Genomic DNA, 22,337 nt, shown 5'->3' on the forward strand with positions numbered 1-22,337 from the left:
ATTGAATAAACTACCCATATGATCAGGAATACTACTCTTCAGATTTTGACCACAGCATTCTGATGGGAAGATGTTCAGCCACTTGACGTTTCCATTCATGTTTTTATGAATGGAAACGTCAAGTGGCTGAACATCTTCCCATCAGAAAAAACAGCAAGTAAAACACCCGCGAATTTTGTATCTCGCGTATCATGCGACCCCCCAAATTTAGGTTACAATTTAGGTCTTCAAAAGTCGCATGATACGCGAGTATATACGGTATTACAAACAGCAGTGGTATGAGCACTTATCCCTGTGGAACACCACTAGTTACAAATCTCCATTCTGAAAAACTCCCTTCCACTATTACTCTCTGTATCCTGTTGCCAAGCCAGTATTTTATTCATCTAGCTAGCACACCCTGAATCCCATGCGATTTTACCTTTTGTACCAGTCTGCCATGAGTGACCTTGTCAAACGCTTTACTAAATGCATGTACCATGCAGACGGCATCCACAGCCTTTCCCTCATCAATTAATTTTGTCAACTTCTCAAAAAACTCGATCAAGTTGGTAAGACATGACCTTCCCCGCACAAAACCTTGTTGCCTATCACTAACAAGTCTATTCGCTTCCCACCATGTATGTCAGGCTCACCGGCCTATAATTACCTGGATTATCCCGGCCTACAATTATCTGGATTATCCCTGCCTTCCTTCTTAAACAAAGGGACAACATGGATCACCTGTGGTCAAAGATGATGCAAAGATATCTGTTATGGCCCCAGCTATTTCCTCTCTTGCCCCCACAGCAACCTGGGATATATCCCATCTGACCCAGGGGACATATCTACCTTAATGTATTACGCTGACATGTCCTAGAGTAGTCACACACCCATCCTCAAAGTCCGTCATGTTCCTCTCCTTGGTGAAGACAGATGCAAAGTACTCATTAAAGATCTTACCCACTTCATTTGACTCCACGCATAACTTCCCTCCTTTATCCTTGAATGGGCCTACTTTTTCCAGAGCTATGCTCTTGCTCCTTATCTATGTATAAAAGGCCTTGGAACTTTCCTTGACCCTGCTTGCCAATGACATTTCATGGCCCCTTTTAGCCCTCCTCACTCCCTGTTTGAGTTTGTTCCTACTTTGCCTGTATTCTTCAAAAGCTTTGTTTGTTTTTAGTTGCCTAGACCTTATGTATGGTTCCTTTTTTCTTTTTGACTAGTCTCACAATTTCCCCTGTCATGCTTGGTCTCCTAATCCAGCCATTTCTGACCTTCATTTTCACAGGGGCATTAACTGGTCTTTAAAAGTCTCCCATATTTCAAATGTGGATTTACCCTCAAACAGCTGCTTCCAATCCACATTCTCCAGCTCTTGACGAATTCTGTTGTAATTGTAGTTGGCTTTCCCCCAATTTAGTACCTTCACTCAACCACCACTTGTGTCCTTATCCAAAGGTATTACGGAATTATAATCACTGTTCCGAAAATGATTCCCTACTAAAACTTTGGTCACCTGGCCGGGCTCATTCCCCAAAACCAGGTCCAGTAAGGCCCCCTCCCGGTTGGATTACCAACATACTGTTTCCAAAATCCCTCTTGGACACACCTAACAAATTGTTTTCCATCTGAACCCCTGGCACTAAGGGAGTTCCAGTCAATATGGGGGAAATTAAAATCACCCACCACAACAATGCTGCTATTTTCACATCTTTCTTGAATCTGACTACTGATGGGTTGGCTAGTGTGGGCTTGAGAGATGAACAGACACTTCCAACACTGATGAAGGTTCAAATCAATTTTATTAACTACTTCTAACTAACTAACACACGATGACTGTGGGTCTAAATAATGTTAACTTGAACTAGAGACCTAAGCCTTGTCCGAACCAGTTGATTCTCTCAGCAAGTGTTGTGAGTCCGTGCTGGGTTGAATAAGTTCCTGTTACACTCAGAGGCAGCACCCAGAATGAGCGGGAACCGTGGTGCCCTCTGCCTTTATAGTGTGCATATTCTAACTGGTGATTGGCTGCGGTGTTTGTACATGTTGATTGGTCCCTGTGTGTGTCCATCAGTGTGTGTCTGCACCATGATATATTGGTATATATTTTGACAACTACATATCTGTTCCTCTGTAACTGCTGGCTGTTGGGAGGCCTATAGTACAACCACAACATTACACCCTTCCTATGTATGAGCTATACCCGTAATGCCTTATTGCAGGATCCCTCCAAGATGTCCTCCCTCTTCACAGCTGTGATATGTTCCCTAACAGTAATGCAACTTCTCCACCTTTCTTCTACCCCCTTTGTCTCGTCTAAAACATTGTTATGCCTGGAGCGTTAAACTGCCAGTCCTGTCCCTCCATTGACCACGGCCGGGATTCTCCGGCCACATCCGCCCGGCGACCAGATAATGATCAACGGATTTCTCTGCAGCTCGTCCTTGGCCTTCTTGTGGTGGGCGGGGCAGAAGATTCCAGCCCGATGTCTCTGTAATAGCAACAATATCATAATTCCCCAGGCTCGTCATCCATCTTACCTGTTGTACTTCTTGGGTTGAAGCAAGTGCACTCCAGACCTCCAGAACCGCTGAGTCCAGCAACCTCCCCTTGCCTGCTCTCCCTCTAGGCTATACTTGTCCTAGTCTCAAGCTCTTCCCAATTCTCTTCACTTGTTGACCTGCTACTCCAGTTCCCACCCCCCATCCATACTAGTTTAAACCCTCCCGAACCACATGAGCAAACCTCCACCTTTCATTGATTGAGGTGTATCTTGGAGGAATGGGAAACTTATGCATATTGCAGTCAATATTCTGGCCCTGGTTACTCACCCACAATAGGCAGTTTTCCCCAGCTTCTGGTAAGTCAATATTGTTTGAATTCTGATGTTTCTCTTTGGCTTGTAGAAGTCTTGACCATTCCACACATCCTCATGCCAAAATAAATTTCTTCACCACTGTTCATCCCAGATGTCCAGACTTCTCCCAACAGGGTGTCCACAAATCACAAGAAGTATATAAAAAGGATGTACATGTGTTTTAAGTTTCACAGATGCAGGCAGGTATATCTGTCACCAGGGCTAGATAGCAGGGAATGGGAGGGGGCATGCGAGGGATTAAGGCAGGCACTTTTCAACACTCTTCCCTGTCCTGGCAGAAAGTTTTGAACAGGATCCCCATTTTTCGTGAATCATTCATGGTTGAGAGAAATATCTTTTTGTTAATTTTAGCAAAAAAAAAGGTCAACAAATATAAAAGGAAGACGACCATGTTATGCAAACAACCGTTTTACTAAAATGAGTGAACAAAGGAGTTTCAACCCTCCCTCCCCAGTAATAATTTCAGCTTCACTTACTGGCATTAGCTAACTGGTTGTTATATTTAATTTGGGTGCAATTCACTCTGATCTGTAAATTCCAGCATAGGTGTAAGCCAACAATTAATTTTCCAAAGCAGTGTAGCAAAAACAAGAACTTAGCTAATGATTGAAGTTAATTTATCTATAGTAAATTCCAAATAATCGCACTGATTATGGAAGGCATATAAACAGCATTTACAGCAGACTCAAATACACACCACACTAAAGGTAATTTGATGCAAGTTGCTTCCTCCTTCCCCTTTATATATCTGTCTGAGGTAGTGGTTAAAATGAGTATTTATACTGTATTGATGTATGCATTGACATAATTAATTTCATCCCATGCTAATGTACTGTATATTAGGTAAAGAAAACCCACTTTGGACAATAAAAACATAACTGAACTCCACATGTCACTGTTCAGGTGCTAGAAAGGGCCCATCACAATATCCTGTGGTCTCTTTTCTGTTTACGGCTGTTACACAGAAACTCCAGTATTAACAAATAACAGAAGGACAAGTGGCTACCCTGGAATGTGACCCTAGATTCACCCTGAAAAAATATTCCAACTCCTCACAGCGTGTTTACGGTGGTGGAGGTTGCCAGTGGGATGCTCTGGTCCTGCCATGGTATTTGGCATTTTGAAGGTTCACATGCCCCACCCCGCCGCCGAGGAACCTGCCGCAGGTGGTCGCCTACAGCGGCACCAGAAGATCCCGATGGGAAGGCCTGCTCGTAGTACTGAAAAGCACCTTTGATTGCTGGAAACAATCTGTTCAATTCAAGCCTGCAGATATCAGATGAATCAGGTAGGGAGGGGCAGGTACCAAAATTTCACTATAGTCTGCATGATGAAAAACTTGGAATACTTTGATCTGGCCCCTTCCTACACCAATCCTGCATCATTTAAAATCACATCTTTACCTTCCTTCCCTCCGTATCAGGACATTTTACAACATAGCAAAAACAGATGTCTCCAATTATGAATGATGTGGAGATGCCGGCGTTGGACTGGGGTGAGCACAGTAAGAAGTCTTACAACACCAGGTTAAAGTCCAACAGGTTTGTTTCAAACACGAGCTTTCGGAGCACGGCTCCTTCTTCAGGTGAATCTGAAGTAAAATTCTTCACCTGAAGAAGGAGCCGTGCTCCGAAAGCTCGTGTTTGAAACAAACCTGTTGGACTTTAACCTGGTGTTGTAAGACTTCTTACTGTCCAATTATGAAGTGCAAACTTATATCATGCAAGAGGAAAAGGGTTGTCAGGTCAACATCTGACATGAGCATCAAAACGCTTTTAATAATATTATTCCTTGTGATTTTTATGGTCACATTCAAATGGATTGCTGGGGTAAATTAACACCACGTTGAAGTCATAAGTCAATGGTAATGGGTCGGATTCCGCTCTACCAGATCATTTAACGATGCCTGCCATTTATTTGAACAGGGTTTTTCAAACTCAGGGTCGCGACCCACAGAGTCGTGGAGTGATCGGTTGTGGCGTTTTCAATTGAGGGAAGGCGACCGCAACGGCCGGAACCGGCTTTTAAGAATACTAGCTGCAGGCAGTCCCCAATTGGTTGCGACGTTTGAGGGGGCAGGGCAGCACGAGGCTGGGCTGTGTGCTAGTCAACGCGCACAAATGCGGGGGGAGGGGCACAGGGGTTGACGGGCATCCACGCGGGCGCGCGATGCTACTGGTGGTGGCCCCAGCTTAGAGCTCTGCTCTGGTGCTCATCCTCTGCACGCTGCTCAGCTCGTCTTATGCCACCAATCGCCAGTATACGACCTATGGCTCCGTGGTCAAGCTGTTCAACGGCCGGCATGACGACCGCTTGCACTCCCACGATCTGAACTACTGGTCGAGAAGTGGTCAGCAGTCTGGGACTAGGGTGGATGCAGCTACTGGACAGTGAGAGGGAAGCCAAGCCAGGTTTGTCGATGAAGAATACCGATCAAAAGAGGCCAGTCAATACAGCTGACACATGTCAACACTGGAAAAAACCTACACAACCATCACTTTGTGTCGCCACTCTCTGGAAAGCAGGGCGCAAGTTCTTTTGCTGAGAATGGAGTAGGAGATGACTTGGATATTTAGATCGTGTAGTGCAGTGCAACCAGTAAGAAATATTGTGACATTGTATGTGTTTGACAAGTTATTTCATCTCGTCTAAAGTCATAGTTTGTAAAGTAAAAACAAAATTGTACTTTTTTCTAAACTTGTTTAAATTTCTAAAGAAATGGGAATATATTTAAATCCAAAGTTTATGTGTAAATGTGAGGGTGCACATGTTCAACTGAAATTGTTTTAATTTTCAACAGTAAAAAGTCATACTCTTGAAAAAAAATCAGGTATTGGAAATAAAATTTCCAAGTAAAAGATAAGAATGCCGGTCACGACCACCCTTTAAATACGAACGATGGAGTCTTTCTGCCAGAAGCAGCGCCACACATCCTGTACGTTTGTGCTTTGGGCACAAAATCATGGAGAAGAGATTCCTCCATTTTGTAGCTTCCAGCAAGCAAGCAACAGGACTGTGTGAAGAATTGAAGATGGATTATTTTGTAATAAGGAAGAGAGGACCAGAGACACAATTAGGCCAGGATCTTGTAACTAAATCTGCTGGAGAAAAGTTCTCAGAAAAGTCCACGACAGGTCAAAGCAGTGCTGGTGTGAGCTGTATACAGAACCCCAGGGCCTCTGGTGAATAAATGATTAAGATGAAACTGAAATTGGGAACATAGCAGGATAAAGATGATTTCTTGAGGTAGGGCTTTATTTGTGCCAATACAAAATCAGGATTCAAAGTCCATGTGTGTTATGTGCAGGAATGTACTGGCAAATTAAAGTTTAAAATCCTCAAATCTTCAAAGGCATTTGAAGACTAAGCATGGCGAGTTCGAGGACAAGCCTCTTGATTTTTTTTCAAAGGATGCAGCGAGAACGTAAATCGTCAACTGAAGTCCTCAGCAGAAATGTAAAATTGAATGATGAAGCAAGTGAGAATGTGAGGACCAAGCAGGCTCACCTGTCGCATTAAAGGTAAGCAATAATGGTGTGCCACGAAGGTCGGCCGCTGTGAGTCGCTAAGGTCGACCGGCATGGGTCGTGAACTTTGGCCATTGTGAACCCGAAGGTCTGCCGGTTGGTAAAAGTGGGTCCCGGGACAAAAAAGTTTGAAAAACACTATGTTAGATTATACACTACATTATTCAGCAGAAATCATGGTCCTGATCTTCCACTGTGCTGCAATCATCATTGGATTGCCAATCTGCTTGAACTTTATCACACTTTGACACTACTCCCATTTGCTGCATGGGGCTTCCAAGTCTGGTTTCTCCAGAAATGCAGAGCACAGCATCAATCAAAAAGTTCCACTGCAATGCTGCAGCATCAATCAAAAAGCTCCACTGCAATGCTGGAGCATCATGGGGGAAAGACAATGCCTGGCCACCTTTTATAAGACCGTAAGACCATAAGACATAGGAGCAGAATTAGGCCACTCGGGCCATCGAGTGTGCTCCTCTATTCAATCATGGCTGATGTTTTTCTCATCCCCATTCTCCTGCCTTCTCCTCATAACCCCTGATCCCCTTATTAATCAAGAACCTATCTATCTCTGTCTTAAGGGCACTCAGTGATTTGGCCTCCATAGCCTTCTGCGATAAAGCATTCCACAGATTCACCACCCTCTGGCTGAAGAAATTCCTCCTCATCTCTGTTTAAAAGGATCGTCCCTTTACTCTGAGATTGTGTTCTCTCCTAGTTTTTCCTCCAAGTGCACTCTCCACGTCTACTCTATCCAGACCTCGCAGTATCCTGTAAGTTTCAATAAGATCCCCCCTCACCCTTCTAAACTCCAACGAGTACAGGCCAAGAATCCTCAACCGTTGCTCATACAACAAGCTCTTCATTCCAAGGATCATTCTTGTGACCCTCCTCTGGACCCTTTCCAAGGCCAGCACATCCTTCCTTAGATATGGGGCCCAAAACTGCTCATAATACTCCAAATGGGGTCTGACCAGAGCCTTATATAGCCTCAGAAGTACATTCTTGCTCTTGAATTCTAACCCTCTCAACATGAATGCTGACATTGCATTTGCCTTCCTAACTGCCAACTGAACTTACACGTTAACATTAAGAGAATCATGAACAAGGACTCCGAAGTCCCTTTATGCTTCTGATTTCCGAAGCATCTCCCCATTTAGAAAGTAGGCTTTGCCTCTATTTCTCTTTACAAAGTGCATAATCTCACACTTTTCCACACTGTATTCCATCTGCCACTTCTTTGCCCACTCTCCTAGCCTGTCCAAGTCCTTCTGCAGCCCTCCTGCTTCCTCAATACTACCTGTCCCTCTATAGATCTTTGTATCATCTGCAGATTTAGAAACAGTGCCTTCAGTTACTTCTTCCAGATCATTAATGTATATGTGAAAAGTGGTCCCAGCACCGACCCCTGAGGCACACCACTAGTCACCAGTTGCCATCCTGAAAAAGACCCCTTTATCCTCACTCTCTGCCTTCTGCAAGTCAGCCAATCCTCTATCCAAGCCAGGATTTTACCCTTAACACCATGGGCTCTTAACTTATTTAATAGTCTCCTGTGTGGTATCTTGTCAAAGGCCTTCTGGAAATCTAAATAAATCATGTCCACTGGTTCTCCTTTGTCTAACTTCCTTGTTACTTCCTAAAGAACTCCAACAGATTTATCAGACATGACCTCCCCTTGACGAAGCCGTACTGACTCAGTCCTATTTTACCATGGACTTCCAAGTATCCGCGATTTCATTTTTAATAAAGGACTCTAAATCTTACCAATGACTGAAGTCAGGCTAACCAGCCTATAATTTCCCGTCTTCTGTCTCGCTCCCTTCTTAAACAGCGGTGTTACATTAGCCACTTTCCAGTTTTCTGGGACCCTTCCTCCCTCCAGTGATTCCTGAAAGATCACCGCCAATGCCTCCACAATCTCCTCAGCTATCGCTTTTAGAATCCAGGGGTGTAGTCCATCCGGTCCAGGTGTTTTATCCACCTTCAGACCTTTCAGTTTCTTTAGAACCTTCCCCTTAGTGATGCTCACTGCACTCACCTTTTGTTCAGCACGAACTTCCCAGTGCTAATATTAGTGAATATGTGAGTAGGTGAGTGGATGATGGAGTGAATATGTCGGGTGACAGGGCAGGTAGGTGGGGGAGGTAAATGGGGGAGGTAATGGGGTGGACGAGATTGTGGGTGGGAAAGCTGGCATGTGGGTAGGGTGGCAGGTGGGCAGGGTGGCAGGTGGGTGGGATGTTGGTTATTAAATAATCTCCTTGGCAGTCTTCCATTGCAGCTCTACTCTACTTTTTAACCCAGTTTCCTAGGTCGCAGATGGTTGGAGACCGAATGTATGGGTAGCAGGGTAGCACAAGTGGATAGCACTGTGGCTTCAAAGCGCAGGGTCCCAGGTTCGATTCCCTGCTGGGTCACTGTGCGGAGTCTGCACGTTTTCCCCGTGTCTGCGTGAGTTTCCTCCGAGTGCTCCGGTTTCCTCCCACAGTCCAAAGACATGCAGGTTCGGTGGATTGGCCATGATAAATTGCCCTTAGTGACTAAAAAGGTTAGGCGGGGTTATTGGGTTACGGGGATAGGGTGGAAGTGAGGGCTTAAGTGGGTCGGTGCAGACTCGATGGGCTGAATGGCCTCCTTCTGCACTGTGTGTTCTGTGTTCATGTCACATCAGGGACAGAAAAAGAAATAAAGATAGGGAAAGAAGAATTGGATACAAGACATAAAAGTAAAAATAAAATTAAAATTTGACAAATCTCCCCAAAAAGTTCAAAAACAGGAGGAATAAGGCACTTATAATAATTCAATTTCGATGCCAGAGGTCAATTGACAATCATTTTCACTAATTACGTCGTTAAAAGGGTGCTGATTCAAGTCAAAGAACAAAGAAAAATTACAGCACAGGAACAGGTCCTTCGGCCCTCCAAGCCTGCGCCGATCCAGATCCTCTATCTAGAACTGTTGCCTATTTTCTAAGGATCTGTATCCCTCTGCTCCCTGCCCATTCATGTATCTGTCTAGATACATTTTAAATGACGCTATCGTGCCCGCCTCTACCACCTCCGCCGTCAATGCGTTCCAGGCACCCAGCATCCTCTGCGTAAAGAACTTTCCACGCATATCTCCCTTAAACGTTTCCCCTCTCACTTTGAACTCGTGACCCCTAGTAATTGAGTACCCCACTATGGGAAAAAACTTCTTGTTATCCACCCTGTCTATACCTCTCATGATTTTGTACACCTTAATGAGGTCCCCCCTCAACCTCCGTCTTTCTAATGAAAATAATCCTAATCAACTCAACCTCTCTTCATAGCTAGCACCCTCCACACCAGGGAACATCCTGGTGAACCTCCTCTGCACCTTCTCCAAAGCATCCACATCCTTTTGGTGATGTGGTGACCAGAACTGTATGCAGTATTCCAAATGTGGCCGAACCAAAGCCTTATACAACTGTAACATGAGCTGTCAACTCTTGTACTCAATACCCCTTCCGATGAAGGAAAGCATGCCGTACGCCTTCTTGACCACTCTATCGACCTGCGCAGCCACCTTCAGGATACAATGGACCTGAACACACAGATCTCTCTGTACATCAATTTTCCCCAGGGCTTTTTCATTTACCGTATAGTCTGCTCTTGAATTAGATCTTCCAAAATGCATCACCTCGCATTTGCCCGGATTGAACTCCATCTGCCATTTCTCCGCCCAACTCTCCAATCTATCTATATTCTGCTATATTCTCTGACAATCCCCTTCACTGTCTGCTGCTCCACCAATCTTAGTGTCATCTGCAAACTTGCTAATCAGACCACCTATACCTTCCTCCAGATCATTTATGTATATCACAAACAACAGTGGTCCCAGCACAGATCCATGTGGAACACCACTGGTCACAGTTCTCCATTTTGAGACACTCCCTTCCACTACTACTCTCTGTCTCCTGTTGCCCAGCCAGTTCTTTATCCATCTAGCTAGTACACCCTGTGAGACTTCATTTTCTCCATCAGCCTACCATGGGGAACCTTACTGCCTTACTGAAGTTCATGTATATGACATCTACAGCCCTTCCCTCAATCATCAACTTTGTCACTTCCTCAAAGAATACTATTAAGTTGGTGAGACATGACCTTCCCTGCACAAAACCATGTTGTCTATCACTGATAAGCCCATTTTCTTCCAAATGGTAATAGATCCTATCCCTCAGTATCTTCTCCAGCAGCTTCCCTACCACTGATGTCAGGCTCACCGGTCTATAATTACCTCGATTATCCCTGCTATCCTTCTTAAACAAGGGGACAACATTAGCAATTCTCCAGTCCTCCGGTACCTCACCCATGTTCAAGGATGCTGCAAAGAAATCTGTTAAGTCCCCAGCTATTTCCTCTCTCAGTTCCCTCAGTAACCTGGGGTAGATCCCATCCGGACCTGGGGACTTGTCCACCTCAATGCCTTTTAGAATACCCAACACATCCTCCCTCCTTATGCCGACTTGACCTAGAGTAATCAAACATCTATCCCTAACCTCAACATCCGTCATGTCCCTCTCCTCGGTGAATACCGATGCAAAGTACTCGTTAAGAATCTCACTCATTTCCTCTGACTCCGTGCATAACTTTCCTCCTTTGTCCTTGAGTGGGCCAACCCTTTCTCTAGTTATGCTCTTGCTCCTTATATATGAATAAAAGGCTTTGGGATTTTCCTTATGTTTGCTAAAGATATTTCATGACCCCTTTTAGCCCTCTTGATTCCTCGTTTCAGATTGGTCCTACATTCCCGATATTCTTCCAAAGCTTCGTCTGTCTTCAGTCGCCTAGACCTTATGTATGCTTCCTTTTTCCTCTTAGCTAAGTCTCACAATTTCACCTGTCATCCATGGTTCCCTAATCTTGTAATTTCTATCCCTCATTTTCATAGGGACATGTCTGTTCTGCACTCTAATCAACCTCTCTTTAAAAGCCTCCCACATATCAAATGTGGATTTACCTTCAAACAGCTGCTCCCAATCCACATTCCCCACCTCCTGCCGAATTTTGGTATAGTTGGCCTTCCCCCAATTTAGCACTCTTCCTTTAGGACCACTCTCGTCTTTGTCCATGAGTATTCTAAAACTTACGGAATTGTGATCACTATTCCCAAAGTAATCCCCGATCGAAACTTCAACCACCTGGCCGGGCTCATTCCCCAACACCAGGTCCAGTATGGCCCCTTCCCGGGTTGGACTATTTACATACTGCTCTAGAAAACCCTCCTGGATGCTCCTAACAAATTCTGCTCCATCGAGACCTCTGACACTAAGTGTATCCCAGTCAATGTTGGGAACATTAAAATCTCCTATCACCACTACCCTGTTGCTCCTACAACTTTCCATAATCTGTTTACATATTTGTACCTCTCACGCTCGCTTTTGGGAGGTCTGTAGTACAGCCCCAACATTGTTACCGCACCCTTCCTATTTCTGAGCTTTGCCCATATCGCCTCACTGCAGCTGAACTTCCCGCACATGAAGGAGCCAGGGACATCAGCCACGTCTCTTTACAACAGCTCCTCCACAAACCACCTTCTGGATACAGTGACCGCAATGCACTGATGCAAATTCTCCCTGCAACAGCCAATCAGCGGCTCCGCTCTGCTGCCCTCTGCTGGATGCTTGCCTTCACTTGAACATGGAGGGTGTCTTGCTCAGGTACACGTTCTGGATACAGTGACCGCAATGCACTGATGCAAATTTTCCTCCCTACAGCCAATCAGCGGCTCCGCTCTGCTGCCCTCTGCTGGATCCTACATATCCACAAAAAGCTTAATTCATATCTACCATACAAGCACAGCAGCTTCAAGCCATCCAATGCATTTCAACAGTGAGGTAGACAGAGAAATAATGCTTTTGTGAAGCTGAGAGCAAAGAGGCAAAGTTCGAACAGTAACCTTTGGATATTTGCATCTAATATGCATCTGTTCCACACCAGCTGTTGCTGGACCAGTTATGCACAAATATTGGCATTTATCATGAACATAATTACTTTGTCAGTAAAATGTGGCCCATTAACCTTTTTGCAATGTTATGTTTCTGTTAAATGGAATGAGACAAAGTCCTATTCTGATCACAAAGCTAAATTGAGTTTAATTTTGTAACATTATCAATTTGCCCCATTGGATTGAACAGAAACATGAAATAGCCACCCTCAATGTCAAGGCAGCATTCGAACGAGAATAGCACCAAGGAGCCGAGCAAGCTAAGGTCAATGAGGATCAAAATGTCTTCTTGTGACAAAGGTCATACCAAACACAAAAGAAGGTGGCTGCGTAGTGAAAGTTAATCATCACCCTGTCATAGGTTCAGGAGTGAGGCTAATGATTCAACAGTGTTCAACTCTATTTCTAACTTTGATAATGTGAATATGAACGTCTTTGATGTTAAGCATGAGCTGACTTATGGCAGGTAATAGTGATCTCAAGTAAGAAGTCCAGTGATCTTGACCACTGACCTTCAATGGCACAGGCTTTGCCATGTCTCTCACTATAAACATCTGGGGTGACACAACACATCTGATCAGCATATCAACACCATGGCTTCAACAACAGGACAGCAGCTGGATACTATCCAAAAATGCCCCACTTCCTGACTCCTCAAAAGCAATTGGACCATACACAAAGCTCAAGTCACAAGTGTGATGCAATACACACTCATCCAGCTGTGTGTTGAAGTAACAACACTCAATAACATCTAATGCAGAACAGCTTATTCAGTGTCCCTACCACATGCAAACTCAATATCCATCCCATCCACAATCAGTGCACTGTGATTTCATAACTTGCAACCTACTGGGCTCAGTGCAACAACTCAGCCAATATAATTCAATGACACTTCTCTCCACTGCGATTTCTGCCATCAAGAAGGGCAAGAACAGAAATATTGTGAAACATTAACTCCAAGTTCCTCACCAAGCCACACTCTATGCTAACTAGAAATATATTGCTACACCTTCAGTGCCAGCAGCTTAACTTCCTGGAAACCTCTATCCAACGTATATGTCAGAACACAATCACCACAAAGGCTGCTCTGATTGAAGGACAAAGCTCACTACACCTTTGCAGAACAACTATAATAAATGTAGCCTGGCCAGCTTCATCTATATCCCCAAACCAAAGAAGAAATGCAGAATTTTAAACTATGTAAGACTTCAACTCATTCAAAATAATTTTTTTAAGTTCAAATATATTAAAAAATGTTAAAAGGAATGGACATTTTTATGGAAATCTGTCGGTAAAATGGATTTCACCATTCAAAAGTTTTCACCAATATTAAATTTTTTTTTTATATTTTCATCGTTCCTGTCAATTGGAATTTTTTTAAATTTCAGTGATTTTACTTTTTAATTTTAACAGTGCCTTTGATCTAAATGAGTAAATTAGTAAAAACATCATTCCAGCTAATTACGTGAACTTCAACTGTTCTCCAAAGCAAGATTAAGGAGTTGTCACTTTACAATAATCCTTGCATGTCTAGTTCAGAATAACTAACAATGAATTTTAGTTAAAGCCAAAAATGTAAAAAAAAACAAATCCACATTTCTAGCTTTCAGAAACATCCTAAATCAATTTGCATGCCCATTGATTAGTTGGTGTTATCTTGTAGGCAATTACTGCAAACAATTTGCACACAGTCGGTTCCTATAAACAGCAATGAATAATCAGTTAATCTGTTTCAGTGATATTGGCTGAGAGAAACATTAGCCAGGACACAAAATATCTTGCTCGTCTTTCAATGCTGCCAAGACATCTTTAACTTCTACTTGAATCATTGCAACTATAAAGTATCAATATCCTTCCTGTAGTGTGGAACGCAAAACTGCATGCAGTATTTGGACTGAGATCTTATAAGGTTTTACTTAGGCCTATAATTACTCTTTGGCTTTCGTATTCTGTACTGTTTTAATAAAACCTAAAATTCAATTGCCTTTTTTTTTGTTGCCTTATCAAAGCGAGGTACTGCTGGCAATGTCCTATGAAACTATACTCCTCAATCTGTCTGCCACTCCACAGCATCAAGTCTATTTCCATTCAGTGTTTAACAACTGTTTTTTTTCTACTCGCATTAATTTAATCTGCAACCTTTTGGTCCATTTCATCATACTGGTATCCTTTGATCTTCTGAAGAATTAACTGTGTCTCCCTTTTTGTACTAACTGAAAATTTTCACCATTTCCTTGAGGCTGATATACAAATCATTGATATAGACAGGGAACAGAAGTGTCACCAGAGCTGAACCCTGTAGAAAATCATTTCCAGTCAACCTAACAAACTGCCTTCAACTCTTATTCTGCAATCTCTTTTCTAATCAATTTTAATCCAGTTTTCTAACCTCCCCATAATTCCATATATCTTAATCTTCTCCAGTAATTTTCCATAATACCTTTAAAGGCTGTCCTAAAGTTCATGTACTCAACATACATTTCATTTTCACCATCTACTATGTCTGTTAGCTCCTCCAAACATTTTCTTGAGATTGTTATGCTCAAAGATTTTTAAAGGCCTCTTCTATATTTTCTTTTGAGATAGATGGTAATTTCACCCTCAATGTGATACTCTAAATTTTAGTTCCTCTTCATAAATGCAAAAACTATACATCACATTATCAGTATTGCCGTTGATCAACCCACGACACTTCTTGTTGTAGAATGGCCCATGAGATGCCAATATCTTATAGCATTCCTTGTAAACTGACTTTGATCATTTGGTCTTTTTTTGTGGTTTCTCTGCACAAAACATTTGCCAGTTTGACTCCTCTCCTGTTTGGACTTTTCCAGTAGAGGGAGAGAATGTGGCATAATGTTTCAGTCACTGGACTGGTAATCAGATGTTCAGGCTAATTTTCTGAGGAAACGGGTTCAAAACTTGTCATGGCAGCTGATGGAATTTAAGTTTGATTAATTAAGAAGTCTGGAATCTAAGGCAAATCTCAGTAATGGTGACCATGAAACTATCGTAGTTTGGTAAAAAAAAACAATCTGGCTCACTACTGTCAATTCTAAAAGGATATCTGCGTTATCTGCCATCTTTACCTCGCCTATACCATATATACTCCAGTCCCACACACCAATGTGGTTTACTCTTAACTGCCCTCTGAAATGGCCTTGCAGGTCACTCATTTCAAGGGAAATTAGAGATGGACAACAAATGCTGGACTTGCCATGAAACAATCTAAAAACTGAATCGAGTATTGTCCTTTCAAGAGTGCATTGTTTACCAGACAACTGTAACCAACAGCAAAAATATAGTTTCCCCACCATCTTGCATAAGTACCTTCTGGAAATATCTGAATTACAAAACTTATTATCCCAGCTTCAATTTAATTCCGACAATTCAAGAACATATCAATTATCATTGTCGCAATGTCACCAGTGTACTTTCAAGTTTCAGGAAGGATTCTGGACAATTAAAAATGAAGGGCGTGATCCTACGACCTGTGACGCCCAACTCAGTGCTGCAACGAAGCCAGTAAATTTGCGAGTTCTCGCAAAATGTCATGATCTGGGTCCCACCCTCACTGGGCGGGACCCAGACTTGCATATTCAAGTGAGCAATTAGCTTTGTTTGAATAGGTCTGCGCCAGAGTATCCCATGGCACGGGATCGAAAGCCCGCATCTGGGAGACCTCGCCGTGGCGCCGTCTGGCACTAGGTTCCATAAACACAGACCAGGCATAATGTTGAGAGAGGGGGGGGAGGGGGTTCTCCCAGGCAATTGGAGACCCCTGGGTGGTTGGGCTCAGGGCAGGGTGATATCCGGGCACTTTGGCACTGCAAGCCTGGCACACTGGTAGTACCACCCTGACACTGTCAGGGTGTCCAGGTGGCACTGCCAGGCTGGCATTATCAAGGTCCCCAGGTGCCAGGTTGTCCGTGCCAGGGAGCGGGCCTGGTAGTGCACTGCCGTTATGAAGTGGGGTGATGGGGGCTCAAGCACCCCAAGCGATAAGTTGGGGCATTGAGGGGTTCTGAAGACCCCGGTGGAGAGTAGAGAGATCGTGGCAGCATTTAAAAATAGTGCCGCGATCTCGTTCTGCACTAGCAAGCTGAGGTCGTCAATGCAGGAAATGAAGTGAGGTGCGGCCTCGGCAGGACGTTCCTCACCAAGGCCTGAAAAAGAAGCAGGGTCTCATTTAATAGCGGATCATTCTCGACACTGCAGGCACCAAGAAAGACACTGCTAAACCGCGCTCCAAATAGAACTTTCTTTCGTTATATGACACAAGGGAACCTTAAAAGCCTGAATCCGAGTTAATACCATAAACATATTGTAGCTTGAAAATTCCAATAATCGCTATTCATGAACTTTTTAAAAAATCAAATTGGTTCATATTTTGTGGACAGGAATTTTTTGGTAGACCAGAAAGTGCTCAGTGTGTTGTTTTACAGTGCTCAAGTGTTTGCAAACTTTGAAACAGTCACTAAGCAATCAACATGCTTCACAGCTGACTGACAAACACTTTTCAACTTCAACAAAGATAGATAAACAGACTGATCATAAAGCAGTCAGAAGAAAAAAAGATTGTTAATTTCAAATTACAGATTTGCAGAGACTACCTAGTTTTTGTATTGTACGGTATACTAGTTACTGTGAGCCAGTTCTATCTTGTGGGTTTATACTGTTTAGAAATAAAATAAGACTGCGTGTCAACCAACTGCAACAAAAAGAACCTTCATCCACGTTGCCTGCGCTACACTCAATCAACTACCATGACTGAAAATATTATCCAGCAAACATCACAGATCACAAAGCTGAAATGTTAACTGTTTTTATCTTTAGATACAGCCAGACCTGCTAAGTATTTCTAGCCCCTTTTGTTTTTCATTTCAGATTTCCAGCATTTGCCGTATTTCACTTTTGAAAATCAGTTCCTCCCACCATCATCCCATTTTAACTGGTCCTTATTTGTTGTGATGAATCTACGACTGTACTTCAATAAAATTCATAACTGAATCCCTGTATTCGAGCATCCAGAAAATTTAATGCACTTCATATTGTTAATGTCTAAAATTTTGTCAATGAGTTGTTATTTAAAATATTTGGATTTATATTCACAACATGACTACTCATTGTTTAGAATATATGCAGCAAATTTTTGTATGTAAACATAAACATTTTTTTGAGATGGGGGCTCAGGTGCCAGTTACAGTAGAACTATCTATCCCTGGACCAGTTTGTGCCTGTGTTATTTAGATACAAGTATACCTTTTGATTACATATAGTGCAATATGAAAAATATCCCAGACACACAAAAACACAAAGTTTTGAATTCATTTACATTCTGCAGTACTATACTGGTATTTTCAGACACTATCAAAATGTAGTATGCTACTTACATCTTGCTAAGTTTAGTGATGCATTACGATCGCTATGAATTGGAATATTTTTCATTTCCTTATGTTAATACTGTCAGAGTTACAAGTTCATGCTAATTCCCAAACATACTAAAAACAATATAACTAAATGAATGTCATAAATTATTCTTCACTGTATTGCTAAATGTTGCTGAGGCAGCTGGCAAATCAAACATATTCTGCAATGGTAGGTACTACTGTTTATATTGTTCTTATCTGTAAACATTTTTCCAAATGCTGGAACATGGTCATCTGCAATCACAAACTTCATAATTCACGTATCCACTTGAGAATTTTTTTCAATCATCAAATTTGTGCACCTAATTAAGCATAATTTCTACCAGGATTATTCAATTGCATCGTACTTACCTTATGTTGTAGTATCCATCGATCCAGCTATCCATTTCACTTTTAATATGGCCTGAAGCTGGATGTGGCACTCTATCTAGCAGTCCACTTGAGTACCATGATTCAGATGTAATAATGTTATCCCGAACTGCTAAATCATTACTTGGATAATCAGGAGAACCACCATAGTCATTCACAAAACTTCCCTTCTCAACATAACACCAAGATGGTGTAGATCCATAAAGTGGTGTGCTTGTGCAGTCGATGTGTCTGCACTGAGGAGAAAAGACTTTGTGGCTGTCCATGGTGTTGGGGTCTTCTATTTTAACTTTAATGCTTGTAGCTACACCAAACTGGGCATGGCACGGGTTGCCATTATTAAGGTCACAGTTATTGGCTTCTCTCAAACCAACTCTATCTGACAGATTGAACAAGGTGCTTTCTTCAGAGGAAGGACAGTCTCGATCATAGTTACTTGGAAACATTCTGTCAAAGTGGCATTGCTTACGATCTTTTTCAGTATAATCAGTCACCTGGCTCTTTCCGCCAATGGATTTGGCTTCTGGAGTCCCGGTCACACATTCATTAGCATCTTCAACTAAACCTCTGCAAATTGCCTCCCTTCTTGAATGGGTTATCTCATACTCCGCAGAATATACGCTTTTTTCTGATTCCCCAAGTCCCCCTCTATCAAGCTCATCGCCAGCTTCCAGCCTGTTAGCGAGCCTCATATTTTGGGGGCCAGGGCACGGGTCGTCGGTGGGCACTGCCATGGTGCTGCTGATGCCAATGGGCGTGCTGTTGTTAGTGGAAGGGAAGGAGAACATGCAATCTCTCTTGCTCTGGCTGCCGTTGGGGCCATAGGGCGAGTGCAGTTCTCCCAGCTCATTGCTGTCGATGTTGAGGCCCATGGAAACCGAGACGGCTTTGCAGAGCTCCCGGGCAGTGTCGCTGGTCAGGGAGTAGGAGCAACTGCCGCTGAACTCGCTCTCGGCGGGATACTCGCCAGCCAGCTCGCGATCGTCAAAGTCATGGCGGTCGCAGCGGCAATCCCTTCCCTTCTCTCGTTCGGGGCCCGGGTCGCCCGGGCTGTTGAAGAGGGTCCGGACCACGTAGGGCGAGTGGCCGTAACCGCCGCCAACCGCCTCCTCCTCCTCGCCCTCCTCCACGCGCTGGCTCAAGATGGCGGCGCTCTGGCGGCACGCGGCGTCGTAAAAGGCGCCAAAGCCCTCGCGCTCCCGCGAGGCCGCCAGGCCGGGGACGCAGGGCGCGCTCGCGCCCGGCAGCTGGGCGGCGCGCAGCAGGCTGTGCTCGCGCGCGCACGCCGCGTGGAAGACGCTCTGGAAGGCCGCCCCCTGGCGCTGCATGCCCGCCGCTTCCAAGGCGGGCCGCGCGCTGTAATTCCCATGAAGGCGCTCCGTCTCCATCGATCGCCCCCTTCTTCCAGCAGGAGGGCACTTTGCAAAATTGTCTCTTCTTGCTCCGGCGGGGGGGGGGGGGGTCAACGCGACTTGCTGACTTCCACGATGGGCTTTTGTTTCAAAGCCACAAAAAAAAAATAACTGGGGAGGGGGTGGAAGTTGTAATATTCAAAATCCCGTTATTTGATACATTTTCCTTCCTCACTTGCAATTAAATGAATGAGTTTTTCATTGCTCACTGGGAGATTTGAGACTACGTGCACAGTTTTATTGCAGCCACTGGGAGTTGCCAGCATTACTTTTTTTCCACGCAGGGCGATATAGTAAATCACAGGTTAAATCCTTTCATTTCACGTCTAAAATCATTAATGCTCTACGAGCCCATATATTAACTCCGCCCCACTTCGCTCCACATCCGTGACATTTGGGCTGCGATCGGTTGTACTGGCGTCTGTTTTCTTCTCTTCCCCCTTTTCCTGCAGTCAGAAGCACGCTTCCAATATTTTTTTGGAAGAGGCACTGAAATAACTCAGTGATAGGTAGCTTTTCAATTTCAATTGCACTGTGATTTCCCAATTGCAATTCCGGCAGATGCGGCGTGACAATCGTCTTCTTGCTTTTAACTGACTTGATAAATACTGGAGCCAAAGCTGCTGCCCTCGACCCGATGGACCTTCAGAAATGCACTCTCCCGGAGGCAGATCCCGCAGCTCCAATTTTTCTGCCGAATGTTTCAGTTTAATATTAATTTGGAAGCGGCCACACGTACAGCAAACCACGACCTGCAGTTTCCAACAGCACCCTCTCCACACACATTCAACTCACCACCCCAAAAAAAACCACTCTGTCGATTCCTTCTTCTTGTTCTTGTCCCAGTTGCAACTGAAAGCGAACAGAAGCAAACTATTCCCGGGAACTGGAGATTCACCAACTGAGAACTGGCCACCAAACATGTGGGAGCATAAGTGAAGATAGTGATCGGAATGGTGATCGGAAGCTTTCGCCCAGCTTCAGTAACATGGAGTTTAAAAAAAAAAGTGGTTCACTTTATCGTTAATTGCACAAGTACTTACTCCCAAAGCAATGCAAAGTCCAGTTTGCCGTTAAAAGCGCAGGTGAAGTACATCCATCCAGCAAAACTCCCACGGAATTGGCAGTGCAAAAAAAAAGAATTGCAAACTTTTCTGTCCCACTTTGTACTCTTGGGTAATCCCAGCAAGGCTCCGACAGTCTCGATCGCGGTTGCTGCCTTCTCCGATTTGTAAATTATCCCCAAACGCCCTTCGATGATATCGCACAGCACTCACTTTTAAAAAAATTATTTTGCTGGTATCCGATTTTAGTGATCACATTGCAACCATTTTGTCAAAATTCAGGTTTGCACACTGCGATACCAGAGCAGCATGCAGTCCGCCTCTTCTCCCTGCTTCTGAGTGTATCTGGCAATTGAAAGTGTTGACGCTACGTTTTGAGACCTTGGGATTTGGCCAAAATAGCTGCGTCAATCAAAAGTGTGAGTGAGGGAGTGAGAGAGAGAGAGAGAGAGAGAGATAGAAGCAAACACATTTATAAATAAGCGCTGAAAATATATTAAAAAGCTACGGCAATATTCTACACCCCGGGAGCTGCTCGTTTGTTACAGGTTTGCTACTTTTTCGTGAACAACGTGGAAAATATTGCATATCGTGGAGCCTTTCATTCAAAGACGCCCAGTGACTTGTTGCCTGGCAGTCGGTGGTGGCTTGGTTTCAATGTGATCCAGGCCACTTGCATCTAAATCCCAGATTCTTAGCCCCCACCCCCCAAAAATACGAATTCTGCCCGCCTTCTGGAAAATCTTATTTAATAAAAGTCGCTGATGTGTAAAACTGGATATGAAAGGGAAAATTGCGAGCAGAATTGCACACTTTTATGGAATTTCTGTTGACATTGCAACCAGGTGTAGTTAGATCTTCATCGCAGCCGATTCCTGTAAACTAGAAACTAATTTACGTGCATTTATTTCAATCGTTTGGCGGCGCCTTTTGTGTTGGTCAACTGCACAGACTGGGATCCGTCCAGAAACCGTGTTTCTCCGCACACAAGGCACTTTCTGCGCGTTCGGGCAGTCATTCATCATGCCCCCATCTCAAAGGCTTGGTTGGCCACCTCGAAGCAAAGGCGTTTTTTAAAGGTTGGAAACCAGCCCCTTTTCCTGCAAATCTTCTGGTTCCTATTAAACTTCGAGGTTAGGTCCGAAAGAACAATCCTGCGATATAAAAGTCAGCATTACATTTATTTCCATGTCCCACTCAACACCAAGATCACAGAAGGAGAATAATACGCTCACCTAGAAACTGATTTTTCAAATATTTCCTCGTATTTACCCTTTTCTATTCTGTAATTATACGTAGATACTTTGGTTACTACAGCCTTAAAAAAGTCTGTGATTTGACATCCCGCCAATCCAAATAGTGTTGAAACGTGTAGTCATCTTTAACCCAGTATGTGGATAACTGCAATTGGGGCAATGGTTAACTTTCAGGTGAAGCAATAGTGCAAGGGCAGATCACCACAAAAACGATACACTACTTCTGTATCATTATAGAACAAGATCACTTATGGGGACAGCTGTGACCCCTTGAAAAATAAACAACAATTAAATATACCTAAAATTGTAATAGCTGTTTTACTTATTATGCAATGACAATTAAATGAATGGAATATGTGAAGTCAGTCATGAAAATGGAGCTCATTTGCCAAGTACAATCAGGAATAAAATTCTGCATCCAGTTTTAGGAATTCTTCAGAGGCTTAC

At 43.6% G+C, this 22,337-nt stretch overlaps 1 protein-coding gene across 2 annotated transcripts in view; it reads right to left on the reverse strand.

Annotated features, from left to right (window-relative positions):
- ar (androgen receptor) overlaps positions 1–21,262 on the reverse strand; it is a 487,117-nt gene extending 465,855 nt beyond the window's left edge. The window contains exon 1 of one of the 2 annotated variants that reach the window (XM_038774355.1): positions 18,141–21,251. In XM_038774355.1, coding sequence (XP_038630283.1) covers positions 18,141–19,546 — 1,406 coding nt within the window. In that variant the 5' untranslated portion in view covers positions 19,547–21,251. Of the gene's footprint in view, positions 1–18,140 lie in introns of both variants that reach the window. The other variant, XM_038774356.1, reaches the window with a different exon arrangement.
- Positions 21,263–22,337: the final 1,075 nt, after the last annotated feature.

The sequence above is a fragment of the Scyliorhinus canicula genome, chromosome 17 (assembly GCF_902713615.1).
Source record: "Scyliorhinus canicula chromosome 17, sScyCan1.1, whole genome shotgun sequence".
NCBI classification, from domain to species: Eukaryota; Metazoa; Chordata; class Chondrichthyes; order Carcharhiniformes; family Scyliorhinidae; genus Scyliorhinus; species Scyliorhinus canicula.